Source organism: Typopeltis vanoorti, chromosome 14, assembly GCF_054136105.1.
Source record: "Typopeltis vanoorti isolate ZY-2024b chromosome 14, IOZ_Tvanoo_1.0, whole genome shotgun sequence".
NCBI classification, from domain to species: domain Eukaryota; kingdom Metazoa; phylum Arthropoda; class Arachnida; order Uropygi; family Thelyphonidae; genus Typopeltis; species Typopeltis vanoorti.
Genome location: NC_143562.1, coordinates 73692627 through 73715527, shown reverse-complemented (window position 1 = coordinate 73715527; position 22901 = coordinate 73692627). Strand labels below are relative to the sequence as shown.

The 22901-nt window shown below is 36.8% G+C and overlaps 1 protein-coding gene across 1 annotated transcript in view; it reads left to right on the top strand.

Annotated features, from left to right (window-relative positions):
* The window catches only part of LOC150099664 (U2 small nuclear ribonucleoprotein A'-like), a 146915-nt gene extending 124360 nt beyond the window's left edge, over positions 1-22555 (top strand). The window contains exon 8 of the mRNA XM_090403676.1: positions 22228-22555. Within this exon, the coding sequence (XP_090259802.1) occupies positions 22228-22292 (65 nt within the window). The 3' untranslated portion in view covers positions 22293-22555. The remainder of the gene's footprint in view (positions 1-22227) is intronic.
* Positions 22556-22901: the final 346 nt, after the last annotated feature.

Sequence of the window (22901 nt, the reverse complement as noted above, 5' to 3'; positions counted from 1 at the left end):
TTAATCAACCTAATTACTCTCATCCGAGTCCAGTATATTTAGGCAACTCGTAGGAATGCCACCCCAAATGTGAGAAAAATATTTCATTCTTTGATTGCTTGGGAGTTTGTATAAAAATAATTGTTTATAAGTAAAAATAAAAATTAACTTCCATTGAAGGAAGTTTTTACTTCCTTGAGTGGAAGAGAAAACCTAATGTATTGATAAGAAAGATTGGGATTAATTATCCCAAGAAAAGAAATCTTGTCTAGAGATTTTTATTATCAAAAGACTAGGAGAATAGAGTTCTTTTGTGAGAAGAAAGACAGGATTGGGTTTTCTGAGCTTTAAAATTAACAAGATTATCTAAATCCTATTGAAGAATAGTTTCGAGATCCGAAATTAGAATAGTAGAGGTTGATGTTCTGGAGGCTGTTAATTTGTGTCCATATGGTTTCTCAATTGACAAACATCTGAAGAAGGTTTTTGATATATGGAAAGCATAGAGTAAGTGAATGAACAGAGCCTTGTGGAACACTAGTATTAGTTGCAAAGTTTGTGGATAAAGATCCATGACTTTTTGCTGTTGATTGATAGTGGCAGAATTCATATAGATAATTGTTAGTTGAGTGATGTTTATGTAATGTAGGATATGAATAATTTTCTGTTATTTTTAGAAAGTATTGAAATGAGAGAAATTGGAGAAAATTTAATGATAAAAAAATTGTCATCCTTATTATTGGTTTAAATATAGGCTAATTTCCAGGCTGCAGGACATATACTGGATTTCGATTCCCCTATTCCCCCATGTGTGGATCTCCCACGAGTGCTAGAGCTCAACAGTTCAGAACACTCAGAGATGTGTGTGAGTATCAAGACTGGGAGACTTTTTTTAATGTAATTTGGCAAGGCCTTCTGATCTCGTCAGTTTCATAATATGTCCCCTCCAGGAGTATGCAGGGTACTATTGACAGTACTGCTAATCTCCTATCAACAATTTCTATCCAAATTAGTCTCTTATTTGTCAGCACTCCAATATTTTCATGTTTTATTTTTCTGGCTTCAAGGATACTTCTTACTGCATCAATCCATCTTGATCTTAGTCCTTCCTCTGGGCCTACATCTTGGCATCAAACACCTGTTTTGCTAGCCTTTCCTCTCCTATTCTGGTTAAGTGACCAATATTACTTTATATTAGCTTTGTTCACATATTCCTGAGTGCTAACAATGTCAAGTTTCTTTCTAATATCTTCACTTTTAATATAATTTGGCCATTGATGACATCTTTTGATTTTGATGATCTAATTTTTCCCAGCACTAATATCTGTGGTCTCTAGTCATTTATCAACTGCTTTCTCACCATCTCTCATATCCATAAGTTAAAGTTGGTTTGAACACTGTTTGTATACTGCTGGTTTAATGTTTTGACTAATTTTTGTTCTTTTATATATAAATTTATTCAGTTAACTTCCTCCCATACCAGCTTTGCTAATTGCCTATTTCCATATTTCATTTGCCATCCTCACTAAAAATTGTGCCTCAGTAGCTGAAATTTTACTTGTTGTACAGGTTTTACATTCAGGATGCAGTTGATGTTTTCATTGTTCCTACTTTCATAGTCTTTCTCTTTTTATTACTGATTTTTCATACTTTTTTTATTTTTATTTTTTACACCAGTTATTCAGTTTAGTTGGAATCCTGCAGACTTGTACTGGATTTATTTATTATTATTTATACAGGTACTCTATGGAATCAAAAGACTCATCGTGGGAAATCCACACCATTCATTAACATGATACCTATCATACATTTCCATAAACTTATTTGCTGCTGGGCATTCACAACCACCTCTGGCAATCCATTCCATTCATTCATCATCCAAGTAAAGAACCTAGTCTGCACACTAACTAACCACACTCTTAGACAACTTCGAAGTGTGACTCCCTATGTATTGAAATCCCTTTCTGTCAATCTTACAGAATCCCTTTAGTAACTCACAAGTTTCTGTTATTTCCCCCTCTCTTCTGCCTGTCTGCTAAACTCTGCAACCCACATACCTTCAATCTTTCCTCATGGCAAACATTTCACAGACCTGTCATGAACTTGGTCACTCATCTCTAAATTGTCTCCAGCACCTCCTGGTCCCCTAGAAATGTAGGCGACGAAATCTGGGCATAGTAGTCAACATGTGGCTAAATTAGTCTTATAAAGATTAATAATAACCTTCCTATCTTTACTTGTCAATGTGTTCAACATCCAAGTAATCCTCTGAGCTATTTGTCAGCTCTTGCAATATATACTCTGAATTTCAAATCTCTATCCACCATCATCCCTAGCCTCATCAATTTCCTGCAATCTTGTACCATCAATATGATAAGAAGTATGTAATATTTTCATCCCAAAGTGCATTACCTTACATTTTGCAACATTAAATTGACAACCATTGTCCATACTGCTAATTTATTTAAGTCATCCTGCAAGATATCTATATCATCTTTATTAACTTCCCCCTCCCCCCTTAAATAATTTACAAATTAAAGAGTATTAGTGGTCCTAGTATGGAACCTTGAGGTACTCCACTAGTCACCCTCATTTTCATCGATTCCACTCCACCGTATACTACTCTCTAATGTCTGTCTGTCAGCCACCCCATCCATGCTGCTAGATTCATATCCATTTGCTCCAATTTTTTTAATAGTTTTTCTATATAGTATTCTGTCAAATGTCTCTGCAAAGTCCATCAGTGTCATAGTGTAGCTATTTCCTTTATTAAATTACTGAGGTAGGACCTCTCTTTTACAAAGCTGTGCTGCCACCATAGAGTATTATATTGCTATCCATCCATTCCTGAATTTTATTTTTAACCAACTTTTCCAATACTTTAACCACCACTCCAGAGAAACTAATTGGTCTTTAATTTGCTACTTCTGTGTTGGAGCCACCTTTATGTAATGGAACTATCTCGCCTCTTTCCACTCCCTTAAACCCTGTCGGAGCTGAGACTTATATTAACACCCCAACTGGCCATGACGTTTATAGATGTCCAGCAAAATCTGGATATGATTCTGTAACACCTATTGAATAATATGGATAAGAAGTGAAATTTGATCTTGCTATTTCATCCACCACCACGGCTGGTAGAGAGATTAAACAACTTTATCAGAGGCACTGTCATTTCACTTGCGCATTTGCATAGCACACAAGCTGACATACTATCTAGGCCTGCTGCTGTATTCACATTGTCATTTTTCAATATATCCCCAGTTCATCTGCCTCAATTCTCACATCAGTCTCTGTTATGTCAGTAACTGCAAAAGTCGCCACCACCTGGATGATATATCTTCACAAAGTGATCACCTAGTAACTGAACTATATCTTCTGCTTCTGTCACTTTCTGCCATCAGTCTGGAGTCAAGTTATCTTTCCATAATCATTCTTTTTCTCTCACTTTCTACATAGTGAAAAACTCTTTTGAAATTACTAATCAGCTAATTTTCTTTCAAAATCCGATTTATCCTTTCTTACCATACTTATTACCTTTCTTGCTTAGGCTTTATATTGCTCACGAGCATGCTGATCACCTTTTTGTTTATATTCCTTTCATACCGCTTTCTTTTTTTGCAGCTCCTGCTTTATATTGTTTCTCATCCACTTAATCCATACTCTGTTTATCCTCTGGATATGCAGCCTGATTCTGCCCCACTCAATCAATCCCTGGCTGCTTCCCATGCGCTAATCACACTCATTTCATCTAGCTTCTTATGCCTTGCCACTGCTCCAAGTTGTCTCCTAAGTTTGTCATAATTGCCAGCTTTGTAGTTCCAATAAACCCTTTCTTTGCTGAAAATTTCACATGTTGAACAACCACCCAGAACAAGACTGTATGGTCACTTTTTCCGATCGGTGGTAGAGTGACTAGTGTAGCTGCAGATAGATCTTCTTATGCTATTACCAGAATCCAACACTCAACTTCCTGGCCCTCCATGACATGCTGTTTCAGGTGATTATCCCTTAGTAACTGTATATTCATTTCAGTTTTGCCATGTGTCCTTTCCTCCTTCCAATCTGTATCCCCAAGTCTCCCATAATAATTACTTGGCCTACACTCATTGTGCTAATCTGCCAATGCAGGTAATTCGCTTCTTCTGGACCCCAAGTCTACAGTAGCAACCAACAATATATTTTGTTCTATTGGCCTCTATCTCACACCAGACTCAAATGAACCATTTCGCTAAGATCTACAATCTTCCTTAACTTCTATATTTTCTCTGTCCATTACATTCCATCCCTGTAACTACATCATTCTCTGACAACCAGGTCTCACTGATGCCAATATGTTTTGGCCAATTCGAGCTGACCAATGCCAAAAACTCCTTTATTTCTGATGCTTTGTGCATTCATGTACATGCATTTCGACATCATTTGGACCCACAGTTACCCTTACATAATATCATTACCTGCCTATTCAGATTTGAAACCTGGGAAACTGCACCCAGCTCTTCACAACCATTCCTGCAATTTAAGAGTATTTAGGAGTATAACATCATCTGCATAAAGAGCCAAGATTAACATTCCTAATTTTGATATCTTCTTTAATGCCACTTTCCTTCATAATGTGATTTATATGGATAATGAATAAAAGTGGAGTTAATGTGCATCCTTGCCTTACGCCTGATTTTACATTAATTCTTCCTTTAATTCTAACTGCTGACTATTGCTCTGTATAATGTTTCACTTATTCCTGTTACAAAGGCAAGAAATATATATAATTTAGGCAAGAAATTTAGGAACAGTAAGAAGCTATGAAATTTGTATTTTGTGAGTCTTATAATTCTATAGAAAGATGTAAGTTATCAAGTTATGTGACTTGCAGTGTCAAGGTAGCTTTGGGATTTATAATGTTGTAGAAAAATCTAAGTCATCCAGTTACTGAAATAAAATGAGAGCTCCACTGGTGTATCACATTGGTAGATTTATTCTAGAAGCAACTGAACAGGTTATGAATCTTGGTGTTTGATAGAAAAATGAAGTTCAAGGGTTGCAAATACAACACTTTTTATTTCACTGGTGATACTTTTTTGTTCAGTCATTTTATACAATTCATTGTATTGTTATTCATTGGAACCAAAATATTTTTGATAGTTTATACAAACATTTTGTCATCATTCAATAGCATATATATATATTCTTCTAATAGATCTTCAATAGCATAAAACATTGCTATTGAAGATCTTTATTTTAGATTTATTATTGTATTTAGATTTCTATATATTATTCAGTTTTCTGAAAGCAGTATTTGCTTTTGTCACTCTTTTTAATTATATCTCTGTTAGTTCTCATTCAGTATCAACATTTGCTCCTAAGTATGTAAAATTTATAACTTCTACTGCATGTTGATAACTTTAATTTCTTTGTGGCATTTGGCAGTCAATTTAAGAACTTTTGTTTTAAGACCAACCTTTTTTGCTGTTTTATACAGTGCTTCCTATTCTGTTATTATATCTCTATTTTGATGATATCAAAACCATGTGGTCTGCATAATCTACTAGTCATGACATAGAAATTACATTTAATTCCTCTTCTTATACCTGTAACTTTTCTCATAATCCAATCAATGACTATGTTAAACAGTAATCTAGACATTACCCAGCTCTGTCTCAGACCAGTCCTTATATCAAACCATTTTGATGTGTGTTGTGCAATAGCCACAACTTTTCTTCCTTTATTCATAGTTTCTAATAACTATCCAGAATATTTCTCTATCAGTATACTGTTAAATTATCACCAGAGTTCTAGTGTTTTAATGGTGATTTTTAAAATGATTATAAAAAAATGCACATGCCTGATAAGTTCAGGAAAACCTAGTGGTGACAACCACTAGACAAAAAATGAAAAAAAAAAATAGTGTGTGGAGTGAAATCTGTTTAGTAAATATAACTTCAGTTTTTATTGGAGTAATTGTGATGTAGTTATTTTCCTATGTATATTTTCTATACAGTAATCCAAAGCTGGGCTCCAGAAATACCACTTCAATGTACTGGTCAGAAAACAAATTTTTCTTACCTTAAGTATAAATTATGGTAAAAAGTATATAAACAGCTAAATTCAAAGTATGTGCAATAATGTGTAATTTTGTTAAAAATTTTTTTTTTACTAGTCTAACTTGTTCATTTCACTCTTTCATCTATCAAAGTACGTTGCAGATGAGTTTTGGAGAAGAATTATGTAAAACAAATACTCCTTATTTTTATCTGTGCATCTCATATAGTAGACAATTTTCTTTCATTTGAAATGTCTGAAGAAGACTCCTACACAAATATTTGATGTCCTTAACTAATTTTTGTTTAACGACATCAGCAGTAACTGACACAAATTTGTTACATCATTTTGATACTATTCCACTACTGGGCCAATATGCTTTTGAAAATGGTAAACAGTTTATTGAATTTAACTTTATAATACAATAAAATTAGCACATATTAAAGTCTGTATTAAAAAGGCAATTCAGGTGTTCAAACATTATAGAATACATCTTCTTTCATTGGAAAGCAGTTAAAGGTGTGTCTTTTTCTCAGGTAATTTCTTGCCAAGTCTATGTCATAGCATTTTTTGTGAAAATTGAATGTCTCCACTTTAAAAAAGCTTCAAAAAGCTTGTAGCAGCCTAGAACTTCCTTCAGCAGTCCCAGGATATTTTTTATACATGACAGAATGTAACTTTGCCTTTGTGACATAACTACTTGAATTCCTTGAGTCATCTGTCTTGAAAGAACATCTTTGTTTTTAGTAGGTTACACAACAGAACTCTTTTCTCCATTGTTTTTAATATTTTAATGTCTGTAATGAAGAGTGAATTTATCTAAAATATCCATAAAATAATTCAGTAAGAAAATCAAATGCATTTATGGACACAACAGAAAATGGTCTACACTGACAATGGTGCTAGACTAACTTTTCACAATGTAAAGTCAATAATGTGATCCAGTTGCTGACTCATTTTTGATAAATAATTGTTTTTTTTTTAATTAAAAAAACAATTAAAAAGCCTTTTTTAATTCAAATATATAATTACACTAAACTAATTTATGTTGTAAATTGTGAAAATAAGCTTACATCAATACTTCGTTACAACTGCATATCAACTTGAGAGTACTGAGATAATTAGTTATCAGTGAACCAAATGAAAATGGTGATGACTTGCTAGTTATGCAAAACAAATAGTTTGAGAATACTTGACTATTTATTTCAAAATTAATCTGTGGACACAGTAGGTTTTAGTTTATAACAGAGGGTGAGAGATAAATAGTGCCACCTGTTGTCATAGATGGGAATTACTTCACATTTTGGAAACAGTAGCAAGGTATTTTTGAGAGAGTATCTCTGTGCAAACAGTCTATGAAGGAATATTAAATCAATTACATCTATCTCCTGGTTGAAAATATTCATTGGAATCACCTGTGATGAAATAACTTGATAATGACATGATGATTAAATATTTTTTTTAAAAAAGTGAAATTTAGCAAAGAAAATGCAGCAATTAATTTTGAATGCATTTAGAATGAGTCTGAAAATCCACTTGCCTCTGATAAATCGCCTGTGGCAAGGTGGATTTCTGGAGCCCTGATCCAAAGATATTTTAGATATGCCCTACAGCTACATTAATTAATAACAAAGCATGTCTGCTTTGATTTTGATGCGATATTTATGTAAACACATCTTTTGATTTGTGATATATAGCATGGTGCAATAAAAAACAGTACTGAACTTCGATACTCCCATCAGTACACGCACTATGAGATATGCCATTTGACTGCATGCACATTAATAGAATAGCATGTGTAGAGTTTATACTATTATATTTAGCTTTAGCAGTTTGTTGACATTGGAAGAAAAGATCTTTATTGTTTAGCATTATTTTCGTTCATATGGAATTGGTAGAGCAAATGGCCTACGATATGTTTGTGAGCATTTGTTCCAGCAGCATAGAGCAAATGAATTCCCCTATCCTTCACGTTCTCCTGATCTCACATCATGTGATGTCTTTGGTGTCTTCGTTTAGGGTAAAGGAAAGGATATTTCACCATGACCTGCCCTCAAACCTTGATGAGGGATAAAATTACATGATATCTCCAGCAGATGTCCCAACTCTTGTTTTCCAAGATGACAGAGAACCTTCTCATGCACTACAAAACCTGTCTTGAAAGACAATGTGCCTATTTTGAGCACATAATCTACCATCATATACTTTATTCGATCAAGATTCCACCGATAGTTGTGGACATATCTTCATGAGTGAAGATATTTCTTTGTTAATAAACCCATTTACTCCATAACATATATCATAGTTATTCAAGTACTTTTTTGTGCCATATTGTGTATGTGACTTATGACTTCATATTTTTGAGTGATATTTTTTCACCAATGTAAATGATTCAGGTCATTCCCTTTTTTGAAAGAATGTGAAAATTGTTCTTGCAGTGCTTGTGTCAAATAAAATTTTCATAAAGAAGGGAATAACAAAGGACAAAATTTTATGGTCCTCAAAATTGTTACTCATCTTTCATCATCATCATCATGTGTATCAAGGATTTAGGCCTAGCATGGCCTGTTCCAGCCTTAGAAGTCATCGTTTAAGAGGATCCTAGTTTTCTTTTTCCTAATGGCTTGTACTTTAAGGCTTGTTTTGGTAATCTTTCTGTTTTCATTCTTTGAATGTGTTCCATCCATTTATGTTTATATTTTTTAATTTTTTCTATTACTGGTTCTTGGTTTCATAATTTCTTCATTTCTGAAGAAGTAATGGGCACATAGGTACACCAGAGTGGGTGACCAACTCCACCTTTCTAGGAATAGCCATTCAAACCTGCCTTTCAGACAAGGGACTTTTTATAAATTGGCTAGGTTATTCCTTCAATGGCAGCCATTCTGCTGTCTCTAGCAACCAATACTTGCATGGAATGAGTGTCTCACATTGGGTGTCATAACCTGGCATGTGGTTCATCCAACAGCATCACTTCTCACCAGAAGTGGTCCACTGGACAATTTCATCCCGACTTTGAGCCAAGCAAGTTTAGACCTCATCCATTTAAAGTTTGAGACTATGTGAGGTCATTTCAGGCCTGTGATCATTCACTTTACTGGATGAGACCAATTCTCTTGAGTACCATCTATCCTGAGGGAACCAGCTATTAGATGGTTCGATTAGCACTTTGCCCATAGGAATAGATCTGGTAATTGATTTGCATGTTAGAGCTGCTGTGAACTTCTACCAGCATTTCCTCTGGCTTCATCCTGCCCAGACATAGTTCACCATCTTTCAAGTCCCAATGTGTACACTCTGTTCCACCAACAATGCGGGTAGGATGGGCCATGGTTGTGTCACGAGATCCTAATGAAGCCTTCACTTTCATTGCATCTTTGGTCTTATTCAGGACTAGTGACTTGCATTCATGTTAGGCTCCTTGGTCTCTGTTTCAGGATGGGTTGGGTGGGCGACTGGCCATCTATGCATCCAAGTCACTCTCAACCAGCTGCATTCATTATAAACCATCAGGGAAAAGACTGGGTCACCCACTGAAGAGCCTACTGATGTCTTCTGAGGCTGCAACAAGCCATAATAGACCTAAATCCTTGAAGCACATTATTATTCCTTGTTTACAGTTCACTGTTTAATATATGGTGTGAAGCCTCTGGGATATCAAGTTCCTTAAGTGACTTTGGTTCTGATGGTCGGTTCTGCTACTGTGACATTTTATTCTCAGTGTTTGATGGCATATACAGCCATTTCTCTGGAAGATGTGCTAATATGCTCGTTTGAATAATTGGGCATGGTATATCTTTCATTTGCTTCACATATTGTTTTATCTGGGTCAACAGCATTGGCCTGTGTCGTGTGATTATGGCTTATGAAATTGGGAAGATGATACCCTCCATTTGATTATTTTGTTATTGCTCTACCTTTGCAACTTTTTAATTTTCTTCTTTTGCAACATAAGCCATATGTTGCAAAATTGATTTTAACGCTTCCCTTCTGATATGGAACAGTTTCACGTACTTCATCCATTTTACTGAAAGGTGAAGTACTACTTTGTTTCCCAGTTATGTATATACTGTTATATACATAACAGCAGGATTTAATCATCACCTGTGATGGCTGGATCCCATCCATCATCAGGCTAGAAAGAGTTTTTAATAAATATAGGAAGGTACCCTCTGAGACCTGAGTTATAGAGGTGTTTTAATATGCCATATCTCCAGGCTGTGTCATAAGCTTTTTTCACATCAAAGAACACTGAAACCAGATGGTGTTATTTCAGGAATACATCTCTATACATGTTTCAAAATGGACTAAATGGTTCAAAGTCGAATGATGTCTATGAAAACCACATTGTGTATTGGAAAGATCACTGCTTTCTAAATAGAAAAGTCTGGCATTAACCAATTTCTCCAACATTTTACAAAGACGTCAAAGCGGTAGGTATTGTTAATTGTTTGCTTGTGTTGGATCCTTTTGTGGTTTGTGGATGGCAGTGACAATTGACTTATGCCAAGAATCCAGAAACTCTTTCTCTGTAAGTATTATGTCATATAATAAGAGTAGGAGATCCATAGAAGATGAAAGATGTTTTATCATCTCATGGATGTCATCACGACCTGCTGTGCTGGGGTGAGACAGTGAGGAAATTCTGGAAAAATTTCCTCCAAAGTGTCTGCAACAAAAACAAGCTAATCTGTACATAATACACTGCATTTCTAAATGCGTGGTTGGTTTACAAAGTTTGCGCCTGAAATATAATCAGGACAGAGCAACTCGTATATAGAAGCTAATGACTTTACATCACTTGCCTTAGTATCCCATAATGCAAAGCACATATCCTTACGGATGTGTATAATGTTATGCATTATGGAAAGGAGTCGCTACCCAGACCAGATTTTATTTCAGGTGGAAACTTTGTTTGCTTACACTTGGACAAAGGCTCAAACCCATGTATATAATTTCTTGGTATCTTTACTTTATAGTATAACCAGGTGAAAAAACTTCCAACAACTATCTCTAATCTAAAAGGTGTCACATCTTATTATTAAAATAAAGTGTGACACATTTTGGCAACTGGCATATGAAAATATGACTTCTGTATTACTTCAAACTTTAGTATCAGCGATTTTTTTTTCTTTTCTTTCAATTAGAGGTAATTATCTCGATGCAGATAGACGTGTTTTTTTAATTGAGCTTGAAAACTGCATTCTTTTATGCTGTACTACACAATTTACGGAGATATTCCGTGAATCTTGCATTGCACTGGCTTTAACCCTCCCCGAATTCTTACTATCTCCCCCTATACATGAAATGTGTATGAGGCCAATGGCTGAATAGGCCCCACCTGCAATTGATGACCAGTGGTGGATGTATGGTTTTAGGAAGGTAGGAAATTCAAGCAGTTTCATGGTCTCTTCCCACAACACAACACTGCTTCTCCATCTTTGCTAGTTGACTGTTCCAGTCAACAGGATTGTGCTGGCAGGTCATTAGGCCTGCAGGAATATAATTGTAGGCTCACTGCCCTACTTTATTACCAAGTCTTTCACAGCCCTCAAATAACTCCAGGAGATGCCCCATTGGCATGGAGGGCATCAAGGAACAGATCCGGACTCTAAACAAGGAGGAGACATGTTAGATATTCTAAAGTTTTTTTTAAACCTGTACACCCAAACAAACGATCCATAAGAAGAGGATGAGGAATCTCAAGAGGAATTCATTACTTTTCAGCCACCTAACTCCCCCCCCCCCCCCCACTGCCATAACAACTCACAAGGGGTGCATTCAAACAAACGACGAACAACAACAACAACAGAAGATCTTATGGAAGAGGACTTACCCACCCAGGACGTTCTGAAAAATTCAGAGAAGGTCCCCACAGTCATATTACGGGATAAGGAGAAATGGGCTTCTGTCACATCAGCCCTCAGGGAGCACAACATCACATACTCCTGGGCAAAAAACTCGCATGAGGGAGTCGAAATCCAGCCAGCTACTGTCACTGACTACAGGCAGATGACAAGGCTAATGGTCAACAAAAATCTTCCCTACCATACCTTTTGCTTTACCAAGGGAAAAGACCCTAAAGGTGGTGATATGCAGTGTCACAGAAGGAATCGCCTGCTGATCTAAGCAGCCAGAGCCTGACCCCAATCAAAGTGAGCAGGATACTCAGGTCTGACAAAAGGCCAATGCCTTTTGTACTTATAGAGATTGCTAACACTCAGAAGAAGATATATGAACTGACTGCTGTGGCCTCAGAATTACCACAGAACCTCTAAGAAAGAGAGCATCAGCAGGACAGTGCCACAGATGTCAGCAGTTTGGGCATGCCCAAAAACTATGCCGGGCCAACTTCAGGTGCTTAAAATGCAGAAAAGGCCACTAGACCATCACATTCACCAAACCAAGATCTATGCCAGCTAAGTGTGCAAACTGCAGAGGTCCCCATCCTGCCAATTATAAAGGGTGCATAGCACACCCAAAGAACTGCAGATCAGCAAAAGCTGCCCATTCACTGGCCAGCAGTGACACTCTAGGCAACCGTGCAGATCGCCATCCAGTCCAAACAACCTCCGCTTTGGCAACTCAGGAAGGAAAACAACCTGAAACCAGGACCAAAACATACACCGAGGCTGCACAAGCCAAGGATACTTCTTCCAACGAACTCACAAGCTCCAACCAAACATCATTACTAACTGCCTCGCTAGCAACCATGCTTCAGGAATTCAGCAAAAGAAATTCTACATCATCCTCCATGAAGAAATTCCTGCAAGGTACCCATTCAATTTTGACAGCCCTCAATCATGAATAAAAGGAAATATAAGCCTAACTACCTTATCATAACTGCGTGGAACGCAAATGGACTGAGCAACAAAATCCTGGAACTGCAAGAGTTCACTCAGATACAATCCTGATATAATCTTAGTAACTGAAACACATCTCAGGCCAGCTAATAATCCTAAATTATGGAGCTACATATTGTACAAAACAGACAGACTCACCACCAGTGGAGGAGGTATAGCTGTATACATTAAAAACTACTTAAGCCACACAACGTCCTGACCAATCCGCAAACCAAGAACTTAGAGATAACAGGTATTGAAGTTCATACAAACCATGCTGGCAGTATCAAAATCTATGCTGTATACAATCCACTCAGCATTTCATTACTTGGACTCCATTCTTATTGCCACAGACTCCATCATCATGACTGGAGACTTTAATGCCAAGCATACAGCTTGGTACCGCTTCACAAATGGTTTAGAATGACAAAGGTCGTATTCTAAACCATTACTTAACGCGAAACTCTATTGTTATAGCCGGACCCACAGAGCCCACCCATCACAGCCCAGCTGGAACCTCAGATGTACTTGATATCGCTATTCTCAGAAACATCGGATACCAATATCAACTGGAAACGTTAAACGAGTTATCTTCTGATCACAATCCCATTCTGCTTAAGCTCGGTACACGAGCAATTCTCTCCTCCGCACTCCTTTATATCTTGGGACAAGCTCTCCAGAACTCTCTCAGATCACATCGGTCCAGTACCTATTATCAACAATAAAGAGGAAATAGACATAGCCATAAACAACCTTACTAGCCAAATCAAAAAAGCAATAGTTACCCAAACCACAATCTTTCACCCTCGCGGTTGGATCCCTGAGGAAATCATGGACCTAATCAGATTAAAAAACAAAGCCAGAAAGACGTACCATAATATAAGAGCCCCCCAAGATAAAACAACTCTGAATAATTTAAATAGACAAGTCCGTGAAGCTCTGCAAAAACATCGAAACGAAGATTGGGAAACCAAACTGACTAATCTAAACCCAGAGGACAACTCCATCTGAAAATTGTTGAGAACCCTCTGCACTAAAAGCCAACCTAGAAAGGAATTGCTCACAGAAATAAAGAAATAGCCGAAGCAGCTCTAATTGACACCTTAGAAACTCAATGTAACCCCTCTTATGAAAATCTGAACATCAATCTTATCTACTAGATTCACCGTCGAGTCAAGCAGGTCTTAAGACAACAAAAGGATAACTCGGAACCTGTCACACCCACTTCTCCAGCAGAAGTTACAAATATCATAACCCATCTGAACAACAACAAGGCTCCAGATGGAATCACAAACAGAATAATCAAACTACTCCCTAGAAAAGTCATTGCACATCTAGTCAACATAATCAATGCTATCCTCAGATTCAAGCACTTTCCCATAACTTGGAAGATGGCGGATATCACGGCAATCAAAAAGATTTGAAAGAACACTCAGTTCCCCAAAAGCTACAGACCTCTCAGTTTTCTATCCAGCCTTGGAAAGGTTGCAGAAAAAGTTGTCCTTACAAGGCTTCAATCAGCAATGGATAAATTAGGTATTATTCCAAATGAGCAGTTCGGATTCAGAAAAAACCATAGCACTGTACAACAAATACACTGACTGGTCGAATATATGTCACAAAAGGTTTCAGCTGGAATCTCCACACAGTTGCGGTCTTTATAGATGCTGCGAAGGTTTTTGATAAGGTGTGGCATCAGGATCTTCTCTACAAACTCATCAAATGCAATATACCAATCAATTTAATAAAAATAATTGACACATACCTCAAAGACATACATACAGGTCAAAATAAATGAAACTGTATCAACCAGATGCAAGATCTTGGCAGGAGTGCCACAGAGCTCACTTCTGGTCTCCCCCGCTATTTTCAGTCTACGTAGCTGATATCCCTCAAAACCCAAGTTCAATAATCACAGCATTGTATGCAGATGATACTGCTTTATTAGCAAGATCTCTCAGTCCCAAACTGGCAATCAGAAGACTCCAAAGCAGTATTCATACACCGGAGAAGTGGCTAATGGACTGGAGGATCCAAGCAACCCCCCCCCCCCCCAGAAGAGTTCAGCCATACTGTTCTCCAGAAAGAAGGTCCAGACCAAGGAGGACATACACCTGCTAGGAGTTCAAGATTCCATGGCAGACTTCAGTCAAGGTTCAAGATTCCATGGCTAATGGACTGGAGGATCCAAGCAATCCCTCTCCCTCCCCCAGAAGAGTTCAGCCATACTGTTCTCCAGAAAGAAGGTCAAGACCAAGGGAGGACATACACCTGCTAGGAGTTCAAGATTCCATGGCAGACTGAAGTCAGATATCTCGGTATGATGCTTGACAAAAAACTCCAATTCACCAGTCATATAAAACACATAAGCTTGAAGATATCCAAAATAACTGTGCAACTCTACCCCCATGATCAACAGAAGAAGCAAACTGGATACTCAGAACAAACTACTCATATACAGGATGGTAATACGCCCAGTCATCACTTGCGCATCTCCTGCATAGAGCCATACCTTCATGGCTCTATGCAGGAGATACAAACATTCAAAAACTGCAAAGGATACAGAATAAATGCCTGAGAATGATGCTGGATGTCCCATGGTTCGTTAGAAACTCCCAGATTCACAGAGAAGTCAACATTCCTTACATCATATCCCTCCTTCATGATCTAGCAGAAAAGTTCTTCACCAAGACAAGTAATCATTCAAACCCGCTGATCAAGCAAGCCTCAGACTACAATGAAGCAGAATTCTACAAATACAAAGGACCCAAGTCAATTCTATGCTCAGCTGAACACAGCTAATCTCACTGCCCTTCCAGGATGAGCTTAAAGCTCAATAACTCTCCACTCAAAGAACTTCCCTCTCAGACAAAAGGGAATATGAAAAGCATATATGCTTCACCCATCAAACCAGTAACGTTCTGTGTTCTACCTTAGTATCACCTCTGGGTCTGGCTCCCACTGAAGAGACCTCAGTAAAGGTCGAAACCAGTCTGGGTAGTGACCCCTCCCATAATGCATAGCATTATACATACTTGTAAGGATATGTAATTTGCATTGTGAGATACTAAGGCATGTGATGTGAAGTCAGTAGCTTCTGTATATGAGTTGCCCTGTCCTAATTATATTTCAGGTGCATACTTTGTTTGCTTACACTTGGAGAAAGGATGAAACCAAGTATATAATTTCTTGGTAAATACAACATAGGGAAAAACACAAACTTAAACAATATAAAGAAATCCAGAAATATTTTATTAATCTGATAGGTATGTTTGCATTCATTTTAATCTGGGACACACGAAGACAATGTTATGCATGCATCTGGTGCACTGTTCAGCATGTTTTTTTGTTTTCAATTTGCTTTGAAGGATGATATTTATTAGATTAATTAAAATGTCACAATTGTTGCAAACATGAAAATGTCACACTCGATAATGTCATTTCCAAAAAATCCTGATAATTCATAACTGACGTTGCTCTGTCAGCTAAATGGAATTTTTTTTATACTGCATTTCTAATTATACATAGTTTTTTCTCTCTCTCTCTTTTAACATTCAAATTTTCCCAAAGTAAAAAGATATGTTTTCATTTTAAAAAAACATTTTCTTTTCATGTCTTCTCATTTTATTTAGTCTTGCTTGTGTTGGTTAGAAAATATTTTTCATCGAAATATTTTCACAATGCTTATCATGAATGCAATTTGTACTTAGCCTCCTGCTTTTGATCACTATCCTACTCCTTCAACTTAGAGGTGAAGGAATGGATGAGTGATCACTTGATGCTAACTGTAGCTCTCTAGGTTCTTTACTTTTGTGGGATGGAGGGACACTATTGTAGTTTATGTATAGAGTGGAGTTTTGGGCACTGATTAGTTCAACTTGGCCAAAAGTTATAGGCATTAGTCTTTGTTGACAGAAAATGATATAGCCAAACAGAATGCAAAAAGGAGGTTTATAGTATTTTCAGAGAGGAAGGCAGGGCAGAAGGAATGGGACAGTGGAAGCAATTTTGCTAATGATAGCTGAAGAACTGAAATCCAAAAAGAGTCAGGAAGACAGGATGCAGAGAAAAGTTTATTTGAGGCTATGTGGTTATAGAGCTGAAGGCTAGCAGGATGAAATATATAGTTGGTTGCTGCTATCAGCAAGGGGAGGGGGTGGTGGTGGACGGCATAAAGTGTGCAAATACCGTATTTACATCATCATCATCATCAAATTCCTGCCATGTACCCTCAAGTGGTGTACAGGATATGATAGTACTACATGAAAAAAATTACATCATTATTAATTTCCTATCTACAATTTTCCTCAAAATCAGTCTGTTACTTGTCAAGACTCCAACATTATCAGATCTTATATTTCTATCGTCTAAAGCACTTTGTATCGTATCAATCCACCTATATCTTGGCCTTCCTCTGGGTCGTTTTGCTGCCACCCTGGCAGAGAACACTTGTTTTGCTAATCTTTCCTCGCCCATTCTATTTAAGTGACCATACCACCTGAGATTAGCTCTGCTAACGCATTCCTGGATGCTGACAATGTCAAGTTCTTTCCTAATATCCTCGTTTTTAATATGATATTGCCATTGTTGCCATCTGTTCACGCCTATAATCTTTCTCAGGACTCTCATATCTGTGGTCTCTAGTCTTTGGTCAAGTGTTTTACTGCTGACCCAGCTCTCAGATCCATAAGTTAAAACTGGTTTGAACACTGTCTTGTATACAGCTAATTTAGTGTTCCGACTAATTTCTCTCTTATTCCATATGAATTTATTCAATTGACTTCCCACCATACCAGCTTTGCTGATTCTGTTGTCTATTTCTATATTTAATTTACCATCTTCAGCAAAAATCGTGCCTAAATAGCTGAAATGTTTTACTTGTTCCACAGGTTCTCCATTCACAACACAGTTGACATTTTCAATGATTCTGCCTATTTTCATTGTCTTTGTCTTTTTATTGCTGACCTTCATACCATATCTATTACAACAGCTATTCAATTTAGTCAGAGAATCTTGCAGACTTGTAGCAGATTTATTTAGAAGTATAACATCATCTGCATAAAGCAAAGAGCTGACATTAACATCTCCAATTTTGATATCATGTTTAATACCACTTTCCTTCATAATGTGATCCATATAGATAATGAATAACAGAGGGGATAATGTACATCCTTGTCTCACACCAGATTTAACATTAAACCATCTTCCTGTACTTCCTTCAATTCTGACTGCTGACTTACAACTCAAATAAAGACTAAGTATTGCTTGGTATAATGCCCCATTCACACCATATAACTGCAGCGTATTGAATAGCTTCTCTCTTGGCACCTTGTCATATGCCTTTTCCAGATCGACAAAACTTAAATACAGATCTCTGTTATATTCCATGCTTTCTCGACTATTTGTCGTAAAGTGAAGATCTGATCCTGACAGCCTCTATTTGGCCTGAATCCAGCTTGTTCTTCACCAAGCTTTTCTTCCACAATTCTTCTCAACCGTTTCTCAAGTATACTTGCATAGATCTTGCCAGGAACACTCAGTAGAGAAATACCTCTGTATTTCTCACATTCAGTTTTATTTCCCTTTTTATATATGGGTACTATGAGAGCTCTACGCCAATCATCGGGAATTCGTCCCTCTGTCCAGGCTTTCTGAACTATGCAGTGCAGCCACTGTAATACTCTTATACCACCATACTTCAGCATTTCTGGTCGAATATCATCTACTCCTGCTGCCTTTCCACATTTCAAGCCTTTGATGGCTTTTTCTACTTCAAGTATGGATATGTATTCCTGACTGCATGCCTGGTCAGTGTTTTTTACCACTGTGCTGTCATCACTGCTTGTTTCATTGAGCAGTTTTTCAAAGTAATTACTCCATACTTCAAGGATATCTTTTTCTCCCATTTTCATGTCACCTTTATCATCTCTAATTCCTTTTACAGCACTCTTTCCTCCATTCTTAAGTTTCTTCAACAACCTCCAGAATATTTTGCCACCTTCTTGATATTTATTTTCTATATTCTTGCCAAAGTCCTCCCATGACTTTTGTTTAGCTAGTTTTACACAGTGTTTAGCATTCTTGCATTACCGTATTTACTTGTACTTGAATATACCAGTAAATATCTTGCATCCCTGATTTTACTTTACGAAAAAAGAAATTTAAACGTTTCACATATAGTTCACACATGAAAAAAGTTTAAAACTTTAAGAAATAGTGAATATTGTTATGGCAGTTTCAGATATTTTGGAATTCAGTTGAAGAGAATCAACATTTCAACTCAACAATTTGGCTTGCGTTTATCGTTGAGTTCCACGATCTTTTGTTAATACCACACCAATCATGTGCATAGAGATGGAGGCAACCAGTAAAAGAAATGTGGGAGTGAGAGCATTGAATTCTACTCATTCTTGGATTGCACAAATGGGGGGGTAGATTAAGTGACCATCATTATACCTTAAACAGGATGTTGTGCAACTGGATTTTGAGAATTGGACATGATTTTGCCAGAAATAATTAATCGAATTTGCAGAAGCATTGTCACAAAAGATCAAATATATCACATGATGGTGAGCGGCTGATTGTGTAAATAACATTGATAATTAAAATTTAAAAGTGCTCTTATAAATAATGTGAGCGAGTATAAATTATAACAAATACTGTGGATTTAATTATAAACATCAATATAGTTTTTTCCTGAAAAACTTTAGTTCCCGAAAATCCCTGCATATATCTCGTACCATGATTTTTTAACTTTAATTTTTGGGACTATCTGCAGTCACTGCAGGTAGTCTGCAGTCTTCCATAACATGGGAGAAATGGTCACATGATGGAAAGGAAATTGAAATTTTACAGCTGCTAAGAGACAATTGTCTCTTAGCAGCTGTAAATTATCTGAGACAACATGTAATGGAGGGAACTGGAGATTCAAGAGAACGTGATCTAGTAATAGCATCAGAGCTTAACAGTAATCAAGGCCATGTCACCTCTGGTTGGAGAAAGCAGTTGTGTGATCTTGACCTGGTAGATTGCCAGACATGCAGAATTTTCTCTTAAGAAGGGGTATTAAGTGAAATTATGCAGCAGGTGATAATTACGAAGTATCAGAGCTGTGCTATGGCATAAGAATTTGGAAGGGGAAAATGTTAGCAGCAAATGGGAGATGGTCAAAGGGTGCTTCAAGAAAACATTTTCGGACTGTATACCCACAGTTAAGAGTTAGATGGATAAGTGGCATCATTAAGCAGGAATAACAGAACAAGCTGTGGAAGGTATATAAAAAGAAAGGTGATCAGCAATCTCATGAGCAGTACAAAGCACAGACAAAAAGGGTGACCTTGTATGTTAAGGAATGCTAAACTAATTTAGAGAAGCTAGCTGAAGATGCCAAAGACTTGTATGGTGAGTAAAAGAGTCCGAGTGCTGATGATAAGGAGGTAATTCAAACAATGGCTACTGAGTTTGCTCATTTTGCAAGGATGCCATCCAGGTGGAGATATTGCAGTGCCAAACATGACATTGATGTTTTGAATAGAGGTAGATGAACTGGAGGTGCTTAATATTGTAGAACCTAACCTTAATTTACATATGAAGATTAGACTGAATGAATATCAGCTGTGTATGAGAATGTAGGAGCTTCTCTGACCAGGCTGTTTACGTCTCAGTTCTGAGATGGTGAAAGGGGAGCAGAATGATAGCAAATTAGTTCCAACTACATAAAGGCGGCTCCAGGACAAGTAGCAAATTATAGGCAAATCACTATCAAATTATGTAAGCAGAGTTTGCACATTAAGAATTTTCTCAACTAGGTGTATATAGAGGCTGTTGACTTCACAGCAGCTACCTTAATATCTCACAATGCAAGACACCCTTTCGAACATGTCTGTTGTTATACATCATGGGAGGTAATTTAGAGGACATTGCAAAAGTAGCCAAAGCAGCACATCTAAAATTGTATCTGTCCTTTAAACAGTCAATTTTAGATGTGCTGCTTTAGCTACTTTTGCAATGTCTTCTAAACTTCCTCCCATGATGCATAACAACAGACACCCTTTCGAACATGCAGACATGTTCGAAAGGGTGTCCTGCATTGTGAGATATTAAGGCAACTGCTGTGAAGTTAATAGCCTCTATATACACCTAGTTGAGAAAATTCTTAATGTGCAAACTCTGACAAGCAGGGATAAGGACTATTGTATGCAGATCTGCTATGCTGGTTTCCATGGGGATAAGGGTGGAGGGAATCTGGAAACAGGTGACAAAGATTATGACATGACTGGAATACTCTCCACAAGGATAGATTGAAGGTCTGAGCTTCAGAAACTAGTTGACAGGCGAAAAAAAAAAGAGGGGTAGTATAGACATAAGTAATTAAAAAAGTGCTTAATAAGATTAACACTGAAGATATTTCAGTGCATAGTAGGAAGGAGGAGAACAATGGTCACTCTGGAAAGTGTAAGAGTATGGTTAGTAGGACTAGATTTTTTGCTTAGAGAGTGTAAATGTGTGGAGTGGGTTGCCAGAGGTGATTTTGTGTATGTTTAGTCAGTGAATGAGTTGTGTAAATACAACCCATTCACTGACACAATTCAAATAGGAATAATGTTAACGATAGTTAGTGTCTCTCATGATGAGTTTTTCACTCCTTGGAGATCCCAAGAAATAATAATATTTGAAATAATAATAATATAAAGCCTTAATTCAGAATTAGAGCCTTATATAGATATAAATGTTACACATCATCTGTTTTTGAAAATAGTGACAAATGTTAATCTTTTAAGTTTGCATGCAAGACTAATTTTTTATGTAGTCAGGTAATGGTTGTTTGTCTTTTGTAACGATATTAACCCACAACATCAAATTAGGATGAAACAAGCTACAGATTTATTAAATCAGTTGATATTTTTCTCAATTCAATCTTTTATAGGATACTGAAGACTTTTTTCAGTATGTGGCAGGAAGAGAGAGAGAGAAGTAAGGATCATCCCTGAAAATTGTATGAGTGTGGTTAGCAAGGACATGATTAGATTTTTTACTTAGGTGGATGGGTTACAGAGGTGGTTGTGAGTGCTTTGTCAGTGAATAAGTTAAAGGAAAGACATAAGCATTGTGTGAATAGTGGTTAGAGTGGGCTTCCTGTGATGAGTCTTTGATTCCATGGTGATACCTAAGAAAATAATAAATATTCCTGCCAAAGTAGCAGAAATCAGTCCATTTTGTTTGTCAGGTGAGCTCTCTTAACACTATTTGCATATAATATGCAATTAAACAGTACTCTTAGCTTAGAGAATTGGGGCAGGCTGAAAGAAAATTGCTGTGGTCCTTATTTTCATTAGCATCATTTACTGACTATTGTTTTTTCTTATAGGTACTAAAAACAGTGAAGCTGAGGATGAAGAGATGGATACCACCCCTATAGTAAATGGAAAGTGAATGACTGAGCATTATTGTATATATTGTGCAAACACATCAATTCATTTTCAAGTGTCCATCTACACTCATTCATTTCTTATGAAATACATGTCAAGAAACAGTCTAAGTGATCTTTAATAGTCTGAACTAATAAACATATGTTCATTAATATGCAACTCTTAGCATATAACTGACGTCATTCTTTTATTCATTTTTTATTTAATGCTGAAAATTTCTTCAGACAATTTGTGTAATGATATAATAAATGGTGGTATTTTATTTTATACTGACTTTACAGATTATCACTGAAAATATTTCATGCTGTTATTAGGTGGACAAGTTTGCCTCATATGTCCTTTCTGCTGAAACTCAAAACTGTAGAGTGGGAAATAATGGATTGGGTATAGAAAGCATACATAACATACCAGTAATTAAGGACTCTCAATACAAGTTGGACATTAAGTAAACCACTGTAGTGTAGAACGAATTAAGTTTCAGTAAGGAAATACCGTGAGTAGACATATTACTTAATATTATAATAATGGAATTAACTTGCATAAAATATTTTTTATTAATAGAATTTTTGCCTGAGTATCACAGGCATCATCAGTACAATTACAAAGGCTAGTT